General features: G+C 35.9%; 1 protein-coding gene across 4 annotated transcripts; it reads left to right on the plus strand.

Moving 5' to 3' along the window:
• The first annotated feature begins 7,151 nt into the window (after nt 1-7,151).
• Nucleotides 7,152-18,121, plus strand: LOC129279405 (mitochondrial fission 1 protein-like). Of its 4 annotated transcripts, none has more exons than XM_064111154.1 (5): nt 7,152-7,317; nt 9,704-9,913; nt 12,328-12,433; nt 13,694-16,344; nt 17,460-18,121. In XM_064111154.1, the coding sequence occupies exons 1-4, from the start codon at nt 7,273-7,275 to the stop codon at nt 13,783-13,785; spliced, it is 453 nt and encodes a 150-aa protein (XP_063967224.1). In that variant the 5' UTR covers nt 7,152-7,272; the 3' UTR covers nt 13,786-16,344; nt 17,460-18,121. The 4 variants fall into 4 exon arrangements, with proteins under 4 accessions (XP_063967224.1, XP_063967223.1, XP_063967225.1 ...); XM_064111153.1 differs by having other exon boundaries at nt 13,694-16,578; nt 17,460-18,012; XM_064111155.1 differs by having other exon boundaries at nt 7,171-7,317; nt 13,316-16,578; nt 17,460-18,012.
• Nucleotides 18,122-19,584: the final 1,463 nt, after the last annotated feature.

Genomic DNA, 19,584 nt, shown 5'->3' on the forward strand with positions numbered 1-19,584 from the left:
AGTAATTCGGGGGAAAAAGGTGTGTTTTTTAGTTTGCGTAAATATTGCGTGTGATACAACTATACAATTGCATGAATAATAAAATCGAGTAAATGTGCTTTCATTGCAAAACATTAAAAGTGTGCAACGTGCTTATTCCGTGTACACCAGTAATCCGGTGATTTTTTTTTTCTGTGTAAACATTGCATGTCATTGAACTATACAACTGCAAAGATAATGAAATCGAGTAGTGTGCTGAAATTGCAAAATAATTAAATTGTGCTGTGTGCATTTCTTTTCTATGTATAATTATATACATGACGACTATACAGTGCGTCCCACAAAAAACGAAACCGAGATTTATCGATGATTTATCATAACTTAATCACAAATTAAATAAACAAGGGACCTACCATTGTAAAGCTTAGAATCTCCTCTTTCATCTGAAATTACTTAGATTATTCCCCATTCTCGCATGAGTGCGCAAAAACGATTTGAAGAAAAGATACCAAAAACTCCTTTGGCAGGGGGTAACTGAATTTCAAAAAGAAAATCACATTTTGAAAAAGTTCAATATCTGCTCTTTTTTGGGGATACCTTAATCACAGAAAATAGTCAAGAAGTAAAAAGTTCTGATCTCTCGAAACAATGCTTGTATTTCCATAATCTAATTAAATAAACGTGTTTTCACCGGTTTCCCACAGAAGCTATCGCACGGTTAACAAAAGACATGGCTGATCGTTAACAAAACGGAGTGTCGAGTGACTCGGAACGCTAGCTTGTAAAACCTCTTCATTTTATGAAATTATTGAAATTCAAGCCTTATTTCAAATAAGCAGAACTTTGTTATTTCTTGACCATTTTCTGTAATTGATGTATCAAATTAAAGAGCAGATATTGAATTTCTTAAAAATGTGGTTTTCTTTTTGAAACCCAGATACACCCCGCTAAGTGACTTATTGGTATCCCCTCTTCAAATTGTTTTGCTCACTCATGCGTGAAATTAAAATAATCTAAGTAATTCCAAATGAAAGAGGAGATTATAGGCTTTACAATGGTGGGTCCCTTGTCTATTGTATTTTTGATTAAGTTATGATAAATCATCGATAAATCTCGGTTTCGGTTTTTTCTGGGATGCACTGTGTAATTGCAAAACATTAAAAGTGTGCAGTGTGCTTTGTTTATTCTATCCACAAATACATGTACATGGCATGTAACTAAACAACTATAGGAAACATTTACAAGATCACTTAGTAGTCTGCAGGCACAGACCGTGATTCTGATCACGGTCTAAATTCTGATCAACAAGCGGGTTTTTCAAAACATTTAAAACTTGCTGTTCGAGAGTATCTTTAGTACAGAAGTCATCGTAAACCATTGGAACAAAACGAAATAGGGTTGGTTATTCAGAAAGTTCGTTAGACCGAAGATTCGCAATTCCGAACATTCTTAAATCCGAGAATAATATAAAATTCGTTAGTGCGAGAGTTCGATATCCAATAACTAAAAAGGTTCGTTAGTCCGAAAACGAACTTTAGTCCTTTTACTCCGAAGGTTCGCTTATCCGAAAACAAAAAGGTTCGATAACCCGCAAATAAGATACAGTTCATTTTTCAAAAAAACTATAATTGTTGTAGTAAACTAGACGGTGTTGAAATTAGAAAAAAAGGATACTATATGGACTAATAAATAGATGATATGTGTGTAGAAGTGGTGGATAAAGATTTTTTCATTTTATCTGATCAATTACTGCCTGAGACAATGGATTGACAATGTTGGAGAGTATGTAGCTCACAAGCGAATAACCAGAGATAAAGGGATTCATTTTGTTTTATTCATTTGGTTTTTTTTTCAATTTCATTTGTTTATTCATTTTATTTATTTCCATTTGGGGGGGGGGGGTTCATTCAAAATCTTCTGCTATCAATAATGAAAGTAATGATAGTAATATCGATCATGAAAATAATGATGATGATGAAATAAATATCAACGAAAACCTTAAATTATATTGATGGTGAATGATGATAAGAATATCAATGACAGTAAAAAGAAAAATAACATCAATAATAATTAATCCCCTTTTTCAGTATTCAAGCGGATTTTTTGACAGAATTGCATTTCATTTCGTATCTATCGAACAGTATTGTGTGTATAGAATCAAAATTAAAGACTCTTATGTAAGTAAAAGATGAATTGTGGATTTCAATTAGCCCACGACAGTCATTTTGGTCGCAATCTTGGATTTTCCAGGTACCTCAGAAAGCTTTTATTAACTCTAGCTTGTATCAAAAAATCCCATTACCCTAGGCCATGAAATATGCACCAAAATATGATTCTTGTGTAGATAATGACTGTGCTATGTCAATTTTCAGTGATTGGCAATCATATTTGCAGCCAACTTAAAAAATACCCATTTTCCTGGATGCGGATTTAGGTAGATTTTTTAGTATGTAATTCTTAAGGTCAAACATTACAAAAAAAACGCAAGGGTATGTAAGGGTTTTTTGGGGTCGTATATTATCACTAGTCGGTGACCGTTTTTTCAGCGCATGATATAAAGCACTTTCGTAATTATGAATAAGATGCATGAGTTAATATCTTACAACAATCAATGCGAGCGAAAATTTTGATAAACTGTCATCAAATGTGGATTTTAAGTAGTTTGTTTTAGAATTAATATTGAGATATACATAACTCACTAATCAAAATGCGAGCGTGCAGCGCTAGCTGAGGGATATTTTGATAACTTTATGGAATACAGGAGAATAATAGGTACCTGACAAATCAAATTTTGCGAGCGCGCAGCGCAAGCAGAAAATGTTAATAATCAGACCATGAAACAGATATTTGTACAGAGCACTTTTTAAAAATTAATTTGTAAATCAAACAAAATAATGAAAGTTCAATTTCCGGGCTGAAATATGTTTTGTATATTTTAAGCTCCATATTGAGCAAGATATGTAAATCACCTAAAAGGAAATGCGAGCGCGAAGCGCGAGCGAAAATCTTATATCCCGACATGAAATTGTTTTTATATTGTTTTCCAAGTCTTCCCCTCATCTTGTTTTATTGACTCGTCTTCCTCCTCTTATGTCTCTCCTTCTTTTTTTCTCCTTTCTTTTCCCTTCTCCTTCTTTTTTTTTCTTCTATTTTTTCTCCGCCAATGGGGGGGGGGGGGGCGGGCCCCTCGGGCCCCCCTGGATCCGCCTATGTCTAATATATTTTGTCTTCTGGTTGTATTGAGAAGATCCAGTTGTATGAGTTTTTTTTCAATTCACAGCGATACTGGATAGGCCAAATAAAATCTTTACCTGGGAAAGGGCATACAGACTGACGATCCACGCCCATAATACCTGGTAGTGGGTTTGATGTCATGGAAATTAGTTTGGGTTCCATGTTAATCTTAGATCCATCTCAGCCAAGAATTGCTTTGCATGGATTTCTCTTTCCGAAAGATGCAGCTGTTCAGGGAAGCAATTCTAAAGAATGTTGTTTATTATTTTGTTTTACATTAGTTAAGTTGATCTAGTTAAGACATGGGGGATTGTGGTATACAATAGTAGTTGGTTTAATAAACAAGCTACGTCCTTTGATTTTATTTTCTTTAATGACGAGGGCAATTAAAGTTAATATCGTGCTCATTTTTTTTCATCTTAAAAAATAAAAGATTTCGTAGGGAATATCATGTCAGTTGTGGTTTGCATTTTAAAATGAGTTCAAACAGAATCCAATCATATGGCCACTACAATGTATATTGGAATTACACACAAGGAAATGATTCTGGTGAAAATAAAATGTAATTCCTGACAACATTTCAAAACAAGCATGGAACTTTTTCCAGGTGACAGGTCTTTCTCTCTAAACAATTATAACAAGGTTGGTTTCAATTCAAATAGGATTTTCCTTGTATCATTTTGTCAGGCCAACAAGAATTTTTTTTAGTCTTGATGATATTCTGAAAATATTTGGTAAACTTGAACACAATCTTTAATTTTGAAATATCCAAATGGGCTTTGTCAATGGCATGATAAGCTCCCAAAAATTGAGGGGCCAAGCATTGCATATGGAGCAAAATTTCTGCCAAAAATGTTCAAAGAGATTGAAGCGAGCAAGCGAGCGAAAATATTCACCCTCTTACTACTATATAAAAAGCTAATTTTGTGATAGATAATGACAATATGTTTAGAAAGTAATATCACATTCACTCCTTTTCCATTATTTTTCCCAACTTTTCTAAGTTTATTCTTGGTGGTGGATTTTTTTTTTTTTTTTGGGGGGGCTGATATATTTTTTAAACAGGCGAGAAAGAGAGAGAGGGATGGGGCGTGGAAGGGGAAAAAAAGAAAGGAGAATATTTTTTTTTAGAAAGAGGTCTGACAGTGTCACTGTATAACCCTATAATTTAGTTGAGAACATGTCGTCACATATGCCTCGATCCCCTTGCCCCTGTCAATATTTCATGACACCACGCCTCTTCTCAGATGTAACACGAACGCGACAACGAGAGAGGGAGAGAGACTGACCATGGGGGGGGGGGGTCGAACAAGAGGGGAGACTCAGTACGAGAGAGAGAGAGAGAGAGGGGGGGGGGTATACAGATAAACATAGATCCAGGGTAAATGTGGTGAGATATACTTACAGAGACGTACATCATATTCAAAGTATCTATTTGAAAAAGTATTTTTGCAATATATAGGTTAAAGGTATTGTTTAACTTTGTGAGCAGCCGATTTAAAAAATTCTCAAACCAAGATGAAACATGTGTACAAGTGCATGTATTAGAACTAATAAACCCTGAAAACAACCATTATTGAGAATGAAAAGCTAAAACTACAAGGCAAACCCCGATTTTGTAAATAGGCGTCTTATAGACGCCTAAATAGTACACATAAGTGTATGGGATGAAATTAAGATGGTGTTTTCGGTCACTTTATATTTCAATTTTTGAAGCACTAAATAATAATTTTCGAACGCAATTTTTTCTGGGCTTCATTTTTGTAACATATCACAGACACAGGTGACAAGTGTGACCTTCTAGCTCAGATTTTTAAAAAGTCAAACCAATGTTAACCAATCACTTTAAGTTCAGTGCCACTGTTTTTGCAACGTACTTGAGGTTTGTTTTGGTTTAGTATAATTGTGGTTGTTTAATTTGTGTGTATATAGTGCCACAATTTTGTACCTATTTATTATTACATATTGTATTTTGTGTATACCAATTAAAAGCCATATAGAATATAATTTGATACCAATTTTTATTCATTTTACTTAAGCATTAAAATAAATGTAGAATATCTGAAAAAAGTTCTTCTCTAGCTAGGGAAATATTAATAATAATAATAATAAAAAGAATTTCTAAAACGCCAAATCCACATTGATTATGTGCTCAAGCTAGGTGCTGCGAAAAGGAAATAAGAGAAAAATTACATGTAGCAGAAAGGGACAAGGATAAAAGAAGCACAGTCATGACAATGACAGGAAACTACTGGAAGGCAATTTAAAGAAATGAGTTTTAGAGCAATCTTGAAACAATCGATGCAGAGACTCCAACTCTCCCGATTTCGGCGGGAGATCTCCCGCCGAAAGCCCATTTTCGCAAAATTTTCCGTTCTCCCGCTCGAGATTTAATATATCCCCCGCCCAGGCCCTGTGTCTCCCGCTTAAGATGTGTTTTCTCCTGCTTAAAATTATCTTTCTCCCACCCAAACACCTTTTTAAACTAACTGGAAATAAATTTTCATATCCAAGTCGATATTCAATATTAAATGTAAGTAGAGCGTCAACGCCCCGCGCGATCTCGTACTCGTAAATTTAGCGGGCGCGAGCTAGCTAGCTAGCATCATCCCTCCTTAGGTCCTCCTATGGCCTACGTGTGTGATTTGATTCATTGAATTGTTAATTACTAAGTACCATTCTAAGGCGTACACCCCCCCAAAAAAAAAATCACGACCAAGAACAAAAGAGAAAAAGAAAGCGAGAAGGGTGAAATATGATATCATTTTGTTAGTATGATGTCAAAATCTATCACAAAGTTTGATTTTTTAAGTAAAAGTGTCGATTTTTTTGCTTGCTCGCTTTGCTCGCTCGCAACTTTTTATTAATTTTACGCGATACGCCATATCGAGCCCCCTAAAAAATTTTGGCTCATATTACGCCACTGTTGCCATCAATATTGAAAATTAGCCTGAGATAGCATGAGAGAGCATTTAGAATCCTAAAGCTTCCTGTATGGGCCCTTTAAGCGAGACCTGGACCCCGGCCGTAAGGGACTTCGCGCTCGTGATGTGCGCTTCGCGCACATCAAGTTGGAGTCTCCAGTTTGCTAGGGGATCCAGGGGGGAGAATCTCCAGATCAGAAGGTTCTTGGGGTTGGAGTCTCTGTCGATGTTTGAAATACTACGAATGGAATATGGCAACTGATTTCACAAGGATGGCCCAGCATGTGCAAATGACCCATCCTCCATGATTTCTTGGATTTAGGAACTGCAAGCAATTTTGAATCAGAAGATCTTAAACGTCGGGGGGGGGATTGTATATGGCATCAACAGATTAACATTATATCCTGGAGACCAAAAGCTAATTCGGTCTCTGTTATATTGGTTGTTCCGCTAAACTCAGTTGGCTCCACTTACCAATTGTGTACGAGGAGAAATTTGAACAAAGGAAAAAATAGAAAAATGTTGTTTTTTTTAATCCTCGTAAAAGACGGCTGCCAGCTGTGTAGGGAAATTTAGCAAAAAAAAATGATTCTTTATCTTTTTAGTATGCACCACAGGTATGCATACTAAAAAAAATTGATGATTTAAAAGATGCAAGAATATAATTTTCAGAATTTGGTGATCTTGTGTTCAATTTAGTGATCCGATCGATAAGCTTATATAAATATAGGAATAGGCCCATGCACTAGCTGGTATAAATGAGCTGGGACCTGGGGGGGGGGGGCCCGGTCGCATTTCAACGAAAATTTTCACTGACTACTTGTTATACTGAAATCCTTGTATCTTCTTTGCTCAAAGCAAGTTTGTCAGTGAAAATTACCGACAAGAAACATCCACCTAATACTATAGGGTATATAGATTGTATGCGTATGCGTACATTGACCAATATTTAAAAGAATCTTGAATCTTGTAAGGCGAGATTTCTTTCTATCAGTTTATTTTCAAGACTACCTTACTCAACAACTTAAGAAGTTAAACAGTCCGTTATTTCAGCGTCTGATTCTCGTCTGATTCATCATTTCTACGCAAATTTACAGCTTAGAATAATACTTATTAACTTAGAATTACTAGCGAAATGGAAACGATAGTGGAAGAAATCGTAGCAGTTGAAGACTTAAAGGTATGATAAACGAATATAGACTAATGTCGTACGTTTGACTCACTTACAACCGAAAATAACTTCTTAAAAGTTCGCGAAAATACAGTACAGTCCCATTAATGTCATTTGATGTAAGTTGGGCCTAGTTACTACTACCACTGAAGGGTCCCCATCTGCGCACCCACTCACACGTATTGCGGGGTTAGTATTATTAGTATACTAACCTCGCAATACGTGTGAGTGCATCTGCGCGCTTAATTAAACTTAATATGAAAGTTTACTTTCTCTATAATTGCATACAATCTTCACTTGATATTGTTCCTTATTATGCAAGTGGATGCCAAAAATCTAGACATTATTTGAGCAAATCATACGAATTAAAAAAAAAAAAACTTCTTGCAAAACAAATCAATTAATCATGAAAAATAAAGTGTATGAATTTCAAATTGACTCTTATTTCGAAAATGATTGAGTGAAAACAATGGTGCCCCATGTCTGGACACCCGTTTATTTTGCACTTCATTCAGGAAATAATTTGGGCCCAAAACCTATGCGTTACCCGTATACGCAAACGTGATTCGGAAATTACGCAACATTTTGGTAAGCTTAAGTGCACTTTACAAAAAAGTGTTGCGTAATTTCTAAACCAATTAGATCTAGATCTACCCGGGCGTTGCAAATTTGGTCTCAGAAGATACACACACCTTAAAAGTAAACAGTCACTTTCTTGCGGTCGCGTAGTGATGAAATTCGTCAAGGGGGTCAAATCAGGGTAGGAATTAATTATTTTTTTTTAGGGGCTACTTTTTTTTTTACATTGGGGCTACCACTGAATATCTTGGGGCTATTTTCTAATTCATGGGGCTACTTTTTTATCGCATATCAGCAATTACCTTTTGACATTCCGAGACTCAATGTGATGCCTAAAAAGCTCAGAACATTTTTAACTGTAATTACTGTAGGCTACAGGCCTTACAATAAAGAAGAGTGATCCCACCAGAGCAGTGGCGTACCTAGGATTTTTCACAGGGGGGGCAAATTCGTCCGCCCAAAAATGTGACAAGCAAAAAAAAAAAAGTCTTCAACCACAAATATAGGATTTCGTACCAGAAAAAAAAATTGAAAAGCGAAAAAAAAAAAAAAAAAAAAAAAGGTGCATGGGTTGTGACTCGTCAGGGGGGCAGACTGCCCCCCCCCCCGTAGGTACGCTAGTGCACCAGAGTAAGTTGCCTTCAGGCTTCAGCTTCACACACTTCAGATTCGAGCCAATCGAGGCCCCAAGACTTTATTGTCGATTGTCTCTGTACAGTACTGTTTCTTTTTCTGTTTCTTTTTTGGCTAATCCTTCTCAACAGTATCTCGATTTGGAGAGGCTTCTGGCGCTGGCCATTTGGCAGAGCCAGGTTGAACTCGAATTAGAAACTTATCCATCTCGCACTCCGACTCGACGATGTCGATAATCAGCGCTGTCACAATCACCAGCTGATCGCATACAATTCTGTGCATGCCTAGTACACATAATATACCGTACAATGCACGTGGTCTCGTTACCAGCTGTGCAGTCTAATCGTGCACGCGTACATGTACATAAGCCATGCGGCAAGTGCGTCAATAATTCTAAAAACCCAGTGCTAAAGACTATGCGTACTCCGCATCCCATATTGCATTGCGCGTTCATTTACAATCGCGAAGCTTCCGGTGTTACGGAAGCGAAGGTTCGGATATTTCATCGACCATTCAACTTAAAGCTGGCAAGGGCGATATAAAAGATGCGCTTGCTCCGCCGCCGGAGAACGTAATTATGTGAAGTATTTTTTTACATTGTCGATGGTATTTTATTGGGGCGATTCTGAAATAAATAGTCGCCCCAAAGCATTGGGTTTTGAGAATTTTTAGGGGCGATTTGGGCTGTCATGGGGGCAAAATCGCCCGTCGCCCCCGTGTAATTCCGACCCTGGGTCAAATTGACCCCTCCCAAATTAAGTAAGGGTTGAATTTTAAGTAGACTACAAAGACAGCATTAATACATATTTTAATTGTTAAAAATGAATTCCTTGTCCGAAATAACATACATGTTAACACAAAAATCACTGAAGTAGCTTATGCAGAAGCCAAGATATAGGCCTACAATTTTGACGAAAATCATTGGTGGGGGTCAACATCACAACGTTTTTGCCCCAAATCATTTTTTTCTTCTTCTCCCGTTGAGTGCAGTCCTCTTTACAGAGTATAGTCGTACTTGAGAGTTTTTGGCGGCACCCCCTCAAAATTGGACCAAATTTTCTAAAAAAAGGTGTCAAAATGCTCAGGAGCACAAACTGCATCTATGGAGCTGGTCCTCTCTGTGATTTGAAACATTATTTTCACCCTATTGGTGAAATGCTTGTTTTTATCATTTTGCATGCAGAAAAATGAGCAACTGTACAATGCTGAGCTGGCACAGGGGAGGGTGACCGTCGGGACTCAGTTTCAGTATGCTTGGTGTCTGGTGAGAAGTCGTTACAGGGATGACATGAGGAGAGGGGTCGTACTCCTGGAGGAACTCCTGCATGGCGGAAGCCCTCAGGTCCAACGGGATTGCCTTTTCTATCTAGCCATCGGATATTACAGGCTGAAGGTAAGACTTTAGTTGGGCTGTTGGAACCTTGCATCTCAAACTGAAAAAAGTTTAGGACAGCTCAGGTAAAGTGGTATTCTAGAATTATGGCAAAGATGGCAACAGAAAAAAAAATTGGGTGGGTGGGGGGGGGGGTTACTTTTCACAAGTACATGAAACTACATGAAAGGAAAATGAAACCTTTGTAACAAGAAAGCATGTGTGAAAACAGAAAAAATCAAAGAAACAGATCAACGAAAGTTTGAGAAAAGTCAGACAAATAATGAAAAAGTTATGAGCATTTGAATATTGCGATCACTAATGCTATGGAGATCCTCTGATTGGCAATGCGATAAAGATGTGTGATGTCACTTGTGAACAGCTTTCCCATTACTTTAGTATATATTTCATTTAACCCTCAATCTCCCGGGGTATTCTGATTCTTGTCATTCCCGGGGGGGGGGGGGGGGGCCATTATGGCCCCCCCTTAAGATCTCAGCCGTGGATTGCGCGATCACAACGAAAATTTGCATGATGGTAGAGAATGACGTAATCTACGCAGTTGCATTGGTAAATTTCACTGAATTCATATATTTTTATTTTATATGAATTAATTATGCTAATTTATTCATGAAATCATACTTTTTGCTCTGATTCACTAAATAAAGCTCCTAGAATGCTATTTTTTGGTGAAAATATTCTTTAGAGCATTCCTAACAATTGTGAATGAAAAAAATTCTGGTACCAAGACCGATTTCTTATGTATTTTATTGTTTTTTAAATTTCTTATGTATTTCTTTGTTTTTTTTACTTTTTGTTTTTTATTGTTTTTTCAATGGAAATCGTTCCAGACTTAATTCTTATCATAAACAAGGCAAAATTAATTAAGTTTGATCATTAAAAGTAGAAATAATGATACATTTATGAATTTTCGCCAAATACACAATTTGCATTGGATTTGTACATGAAATCACGTTTATGAGCAATTTTGGGTCTGACATGCACTTACATAATGTTGCGTAATGTCGTAACCGCGTACCCGGGCGTCACAAATTTGGTCTCAAAATTTGCGCGAGACTTGAAAGTAAAAAGTCAGTGAGCGGCGAGGTCAAAACATTTTGCGCAGCAGATATATCGCAAAAATTGTTGAGGGGGGGGGCCATAATGGCCCCCCCCCCCCCCGGGAGAATTAGGGTTAAACTGCCTCTTTGATCACATCTATCAGTAGATCATGTATTCTTACTATAGGAGGGCATGTAATACAGATTATCAAAGAATACATTATATTTATAATTAAAGAGTTAGTATCACCATAAGAAAGAACAAGGAACATTTTGGGGGTATTTTTTAGTCCATCAAAGGGAAAGTTGTTCACATGTGACATCACACATCTTTGTCGCATTGCCAATGGGAAGATCCCCATAAAATTAGTGATCGCAATATTGAAATGCTCATGACTTTCTCATTATTTGTCTGATTTTTCTCAAACTTTCTTTGTTCTTCTTCTTGGATTTTTCTGTTTTCACACAAGCCCACTTGTTCCAAAGGTTTCATTCCCCTTTAACTTAAAACATTGGATAAGCTTTAACATTGCAATGAATGGGGATTTTCCAAGGCTCCCTTTTACGTTTCCAGGAATCTTTTTTTTAATGGATGGCAACTTTTTACTGTCCCAAAATAGTCTTCTTATTCGTGTAGAGCACTCTTTCTTGGCAAATGAATATTACCACTTCTATAGAGCTATTTTCTCTGTGAGTGAAAGCTTTTCTCGATAGCCGTTTTCAAATTTTTAGTTTTTTTTGTAGATACAAGGATTTAGCAGCCCACTGACAATATGATCTTTGATAAATAATAAGCATTCAATCAGTTGGCAGCTTAGTAAGATATTTAAAAGATATTGTCTCGGGCCGTGTTTCGTGCATCTTGTTTGCAATCAATTGGAAATATGAATTTAATTCCTTTGTTAAAGTTCTTCTACATGTACCATAGCAAAGTGTTATAGTTTACCTTCTTCATGAAACAGAACAGTAATTAATGTAAAATTTCCTCTAGATTGCCAGACTTGATGTTGATTTCTTACATAAATTTGACTTAAAATTTACAAATTTCTTGCAGTGGCATCTATGATGAGCATGGTTGTTGGAATCTGAGCCTGTGCAGATAAATATCAATTGTATTAAAATCTCAAACCCACTGATGTCAGCTCTTCAACGATTTCCTGACATCACTCAATGCATGCAGACTGGTTTCCAAACACTGAGCTTCATTGGTGATAATAGCGGACAAATAGGATTCCATCTTTAAGACAACATGTGTATTATAATGATAATATTTCATTGTGTCAGAGGATTGTTAATTCAAACTTGAAGTAATAATCTTTAGTCTGCAAAATCCTTTCAGTTTTACTTTCATTGTGTTTGTGTTTTTTTCTTCAGGACTATACAAATGCCTTGAAGTTTGTCCAAGGCCTTCTTCAAATTGAACCCAACAACAGGCAAGGAGCTGATCTTGAAAAACTCATCAAAAAGAAGATGAATAAAGGTAATTACTATCCCTATCAAGGCAAATGCCTGTCAAATAAAGCAAATTTGAAATCTAGATGGTTACAATATTTACTGGACGATATTACTTGAATTATAACATGATACCTATGTGCCACACCAAAGTCGAAAATAGGGGGCTCTGGAACCAAACTTTGGTCTCAAAATGGGGGTCTTTGGAAGTACTCTAGGATCAACGATTGCTAAAAATGCAATGCTCTGTAACTGACCATATCAGAAAATAAGGGTGTCTGGAACTAATTAGATCGTAGTGGCCTATACATATCTCAATGTAGTGACTGTGTAAAAGCAAAGTGCAAATGTGTCGGGCTAGATTCATATCAGTCTAGCGCTACATGTACTAGCTGCGAGCGTAAGACTAGAACCGGAGCAGGGCGCGGGGAGCTTCAGCAGCCCAGCGCTGATCGAGCTCCCCGTGCCGACTTGCTGAGTAGTTCATGATGGGTGCGCACTTGAACAAAATACCACAAATTTAAGGGTCTCTGGAGTGGAAAAAAATTGAAATTTCTATGGCTTTCTAAATTAGTGATGAAAATTTAGGTTGAAAATGGGGGTTTCGACAAAGGCACATACGTACCCCCCCCCCCTCGGTGTGGACAACCATGAAGCAATTACACGTACCTCCTTGTTAAAACTGCATCCATAAAATATGGGTTTGGGTTTGTACATGATACAATGCTTGTAATTCTTTTGCAGTTTGCTGTATGTTAGCTAAAAAGTCAAGTTCTTTGATTTTAGTTTTCGACTCAATAACTGATATTCAATGTATGCTGTACACACAAATTTCCTTCTTTATGAAACCTACTTAGATGTATTCAGCATAATAGGTATGTTTGTTCAAAATGTGCAATTTTATTTCCAGATGGACTTCTCGGGATGGCAATCGTAGGCGGAGCAGCTGTAGCCCTTGCCGGTCTAGTAGGAGCAGGAATCGCCCTAGCGAAGAAATAGAACTCTCTTGCACATCATTTCCAAAGAAAAGATATTGATGTTAATAATCTTTTTGCAAATATCAAACTCTGATGTGAATATATTAAACAAAGGAATGTCAAAGGATTTTCTGATTGATAAGACATGTTCATGCGAATAGTACCGTATACACATTAGTGAAACAGGACAACTCCTCGAGGGGGAACCTCTCCTTTAGATACAATCCCCTGGAACATTTTGTCCAACACTTTTCTTACACTTTTCAAATGCATGCACACTGTTTATTTCATATTAATGGATTTATTTTCAGACGGGCTTCTTGGAATGGCAATAGTTGGTGGTGCAGCCGTAGCGGTGGCAGGACTAGTCGGAGCAGGAATTGCTCTTGCAAAGAAGAAATAGCACTTCCACATCTTTGATAGTCAGGACATTTTCTAAATCATCTCTCAAAAATACAACTGTGATGCAAATGTGGAGATCGTACTATGGAAGTTCGAAGGCCTTTCTGATGGAATAAAAATGTGTGACAGTTTAGTCATGTAAACCTGTTAGCTTCTGAAGAACTGTCATTTCCATAGACTTGCACAGGGTCAATCCGGTTCCATTATGCAATGGGTTAAGTGAGGTCAGACTGAAAATGTGCATCCCATTATGACTGTCAAAGAAAATGCTAGCCACCATTGCTCCTGTGAGCAATTTCTTTGCACAATTACATTTTATCATGTTAATTGTCGATGGAGCCTGTCAGCTTTCTCTCATAAAGTATTTTTTTGTATGTTAACTCAACCTGTTCCAGTTTCAAGTTATTTGTCACTCATTCCAACTTACATGTTTCTTGGTGAATGGGACTGCAGTACCTCCTCTATATGGCTTTATATAAACATAAATTGTTATTGTAATTAATTGTGCATGGGAATTTTTAAACACTAATAGATGTGCTTAGTTAAGATTGAAATACTCTTTTAGTTTGTTTTTTGGGCCATCATGAAATGATGAAAAGTGGCCTGTGTTTGCCTAGCTATAAACCATTATTAAAAAAGGAATAGTAAACAGTTTTTCATCAAACTGATTAAATATGTATTATTAACATAATTCTTAAATCTGTCCGTGATTGGAGCTTAAGGGGATTTGTGGACAGGGAGTGAGTTCCACAGCCGAGTCGTCCTTGGTATTGAGATTGACGGAGAGAAGTGCAAGTTTGCAAGTTTTCAGTTTTTTTGTCTAATATTACGACTTCTCGATCATACCACACATAGATGGTGGGCCATTTGAAAGCCTGCAGAGAATACTAAATAATAAAAAGGCCTTTTAAAATTTGTACACATGACCCAATCAAAACTTACAAGTAACATGGGCCCTGCTGCTTAAGAGTTACTATTTAAACTTTGCTACCATTTTCAAACTAACATGGTAAAGTTGCTCAAAAACCTATAGAAATCAAGAGATCACGTAGTTACCTTTGGATGGCCAAGTCACTATTTCAATAGTACCGTTTCTGCAACAGGTACCAAGTTACAGCTCCTGGGCGGTATTCTGATTATTATAAGGTCAGCCACTATGACTGATTAACCTAGATGTAAAATGGTTCCTAGGTAATTGGTTATGTACCAGCTTAGGGTCCTGTCCAGTTCAGACGGGAATTACCATACCTAGGTTTAACCCTAGTCTAAACTAGAATTTTAAGCCACACATCTATGGAATGCTAGGCTTCATAATATTTCTTTCATATTCTTGGAAATTTTTATCTACCAATTAATTCATTTTAAATTCGGTATATTTCTTTATTTTCATATTCTTCCCATTTCATGAATCATGTATTTTTTTACAACTTTTTGCAGCAGGATAAGAATAACTTTTACCGGTACTTTGTGAATTAGTTGACAACTGGCACTCCATAATAGCATGGTCCAAGTTAACCCAGGTTTAACTAAACTGTTGCTATTAGAATAACACCCTCTGGCCCTTATTCTGAAGTCAAGTTTAACTTTAGACCACGGTCTAACTCTGTGCTAAAATTGTGGGGAGCCAAAAATTCTGTTTCTCTTATGTTTACTATTTTGTTTCCTGTTGCTTTCATGATAAAGTAAAATACTTCAGTTATCATTCCCAGACAATTATGAACAATTTGAGTGTCAAATGAGTTAATCAATTGGATGTGTACTGTTAATGATTTGTGCTCCAATTGGCTTTCCATAGTTAAACCACAGCTTTAAACCAGGATTTAATTTAAACCCAAGTTCAGAATACGGGCCTCTATGTTTAAGCTTAGCCAGTAATAAAACACAAGTGTTGGTTGCAGGTTTCACATTGTTGTTTCATCCTTGATGTACACATTGTAATTCAATTGGATTCTTTTGAGATTTGTTGAAATGTTGGCTGTTTATCGCTGAATTTGAGTGCTTCCTTCAAAATGAAAAAAAGAGCTGTGAGATAGATACATTGTGTAATTTGTATGTGCTGCTATTATATAAATGTCTGCATGATTTTATCACTTTATTTCTTGTACTCTTCTCAATTCACTTTATTGCAAATTTTAAAGGACAGTCCAACACTTTAAAATACATTTGTATTAGGAGTGGGCTATAAATGGGCGATTTTTTTATTACTGTGGCAACAGTTTTTTGTATTCCTTTTACCTTATCTCAATATGAAATGACAATATTTTTTGTCTCGGGTCCGAGAAAAGAGTATGCCGGGCCAAAATCCAAAATGGCCGCCCAAACCTTCCAAAATCACATTTTTGGCCACAACTTCTTTATTTGGTGGTATTTTTCTCTGGTTTTGGTGTCTATTCATATGTTTTTTGGGGCAGGCAATTGTTTTTCCTAAAATTAATACTTTTGTATTATACAATATAATATAAGTATTTATATAGCGCTCGTCACATTGATTGTATCACAGCGCTTTACAAATGAGCAAAAATAAAATCGTGAAAGAAAAATAATAGATACATTAAAAAAAGTTAATTAACTATTAATAACAAATGTCCTTAATGACAGCTGAAATGCTCCCGGAGATGACGATTCACGGATCAAAGAAATTAGATGAAAGAAACAGAATGAATGATTTTTGTTAATGAATAAAGAAGTGAATAGTGAAGATACGTTGCAGATACATGTATTAATAACTGGCTACTGCACTTACTCCGTCTTTGGTGAAGATTTTGAAGGCTTGCTTATTTTGAAACGTCAACATGTTGCCCCCCCCCCCCTTCAGTTTGAAGCTGGGGGGGGGGGTTACATGTAGGTCAGATCACAAATCTTTGTAAGACTGGAGTTTTCTTGAAAAAGAGCTTTGTGAATGTCCCATGTTGCTTTAGTTCTGTTTCTTTTGGAAGTTTTTATTTTGTTGGTTGTCTTCCATATCGAATCATTGTGTTCTGTTCATGTTACCATTTTTTTAAATTCATCATGAATAATGCAAATATTGCATTTCAAATACATATACATGTTACAATACCATGTTTAATCTTTAGAAATTACCGTAAGTACGGGGTATGTAAAAAAAAATAATTCAATAGTCATAATACTTAATCCATGTTTGTCCTATTTCTTATTATTTCTTACTTGTAGGAGCTTGTAAACTTCAAAATTGTATCATTTTTTTTTAAATAGATATATTATCCTGGTACATGTATGTGCTTATAATGAGGGAGCTCTGTAGAATAATACAGTGAGTGCAATACCGTAGATTGATCTACATTTTGACAATTCATAATGATTACAAAATTCCAATTTGTCTCACCACCTTATCTTGGTTCATTCTTCAGAGAAAAATGTGTTTAGGGTTGTTTTTTGTTGCTGTTTTAGTTTTGTTGTAAGCCTTCTGTGATTGTTGTTGTTGTAAGACTTAACTTGGATATAAAGGATTTTAAGGTTCACCGTGTAATGCATGGCAAGATATGAGAATATGAAGTTGCCCATTTCATGTAACACCTTGGTCACATTTGCTCTATGGCGGCCGTACGGCGAGTCGAAAACAGCCGTTTTATTTATTTTTACTTAAACCACCTATTATTTAGCTGGTACAAAAAATGTTGAAACGGCTGTTTTCGACTCGCCATATGGCCGCTGTAGAGCAAATGTGACCGAGGTATAAGTGTGACATCCCTTATTTCATGGACAGTTACATTCAAGAATGAGTAAGTTTCACCCTTCCCCGTTTGTTAAAATTCAAAAGGATGCTGGATTATTTCAACAGCAGAGTGGCAAACCATAAAAACAGAGCTGACTTACTAGTGAAACTCAAATGCAACAACAAAAGAAAAGTAAAGAAACAAAAAATCTATATTTTGTTGAGAATGCATGAGATTACATGTAGTTCACTTGTGCAGTCAATGCTATTTATATTTTTGCAAAGTTGAGTGTACATAAATAAGAAACATTTTTATTTTTGTTTTGATTTTAAATCGTACAAATGTTGTGTTTGAATATTCACATGCTTTTGAAAGTTGATTGTTAAAGTAGTATATTGTCTATCATGATTAATCGCACATAATGGAATATGAGGTCTGAATGTGACTCCTTTTGTACTTTGTATAATTGTTGTTTTAAGCTGATTTAAGCTATAATGTATAGGCTGCATATACAGCATATGATATATCAATAAATATTACAGAATTTTGAAAAAGGTCTTTGTATTCTTCTCTATTTTTTCTCAGTCTAAATTATTATCAAATGGAATGTTTTTTCAAAGATGTTTGGATAATGATAATAATAATAAAGGACTTTGTAAAATTCTTTTATGTTTCCTCAGTCTAAATTATTATTAAACATAATTTTTTTTTAATGATTACATAATAAGAAAAATAATTATAAAAATGATGCTGCTGATGATAGAAGATAATAATTCATAATGTATCAGTCACTCTGCAGAGTGTTCAAGGTGCAATAAGAGAGATAGAGAAAGAAAAGTCCTGAATCAATGGGTAGTATTCTGATATCCATGGTAACCTGAGTTAACTTAGACCACACATTTATGGAGTGCAAGTTGTCAACTTATTCACCAATAAAAAATATTTTTATCGTGCAAAAAGTTGTCAAAGAATTAATTGAGTCGTGAAATTGGAACAAGAAAATAATAAAATCTTTTTTAATGAATTGCTACATTATAATTACCATGAATATGGAAGAAATATTATGAAGACAACATTTCACAGATGTTTGGTTTACAAGTCCAGTTTAGACTAGAGTTAACGCTAGGTTTAATTATCAGAATGTTGGTGTTTTTTTTTTCTTTTTCTTTCATAGAAAAAAAGGAATGAATGGAGAAAATAATATTAAAGAAAATTATCCTACTTTTCATACAGCATGTGGCAAAAATAGTCAATCATGACTTATTGCCAAATAAAAACAAGGAATGGAATGGAAATGAAGCATTGAAAGGGCATTTCTTCAGGTAAACAAAAATGTGTCAACATTAGTATATACTTGGATAATTAGAGGGAGACCATTCCAGAGAACGGGGCGAGCATGCCCAAAAGCCTGAACGCAAAATTGGTACAGGTTTTTGTAAGGATATATAAAAGGAAAATGAAGCGTAGCATTCCATAAAAGAGCGCGTTCTAATCAGGGGTAGCGAAACGTACTTTTGTTTTGGAGGGGGGGGGGGGGGCAAAGCCAAAAAAGGGCACTTATGAATATGTCAAAATTGGCATTTTGGTGTAAAAGGATATTTTCATCATGAGATTGTCATCTGTGTGAAGAAGCTGTGTGTTTTGTAGTAATTAAGTTGAGCAAAGTTTTTTTAAAGTGATTTCTGATTGATAAAACATATGATACATGTATATATTTAGGTTTATTCTTTACTAAACAACAATTGGTGCAAGCATGAGGTGCCAGCCGAAAAATTTATGATTTTCTAACCTAAATTGTATGTTTTACTTAAAAAAGGGCATTTTCAATTTTTTCCTACGGGGATTTTTTGGGGGGTTTTGGTTCTAATTATTGTGTACTCTCGACTTTAATCTAGGTAATCTGATAATATCTATGATAGGTCCTACCACCTACCAGTATTCAATTTGAAATATAAGGAAATTTTTTTCCTACGGGGATTTTTTTTTTTTTTTTGGGGGGGGGAGCAAGTGCCCCCTGCCCTCCAGTTCTGTCACCCCTGGTGCTAATTACTGTGCAGTCTTGAGTTTAACCTAGGTAAACTGATAATATCCATGATAGGTCCTACCACCTATCAGTATTCAATTTG

The sequence above is a fragment of the Lytechinus pictus genome, chromosome 16 (assembly GCF_037042905.1).
Source record: "Lytechinus pictus isolate F3 Inbred chromosome 16, Lp3.0, whole genome shotgun sequence".
NCBI lineage: Eukaryota > Metazoa > Echinodermata > Echinoidea > Temnopleuroida > Toxopneustidae > Lytechinus > Lytechinus pictus.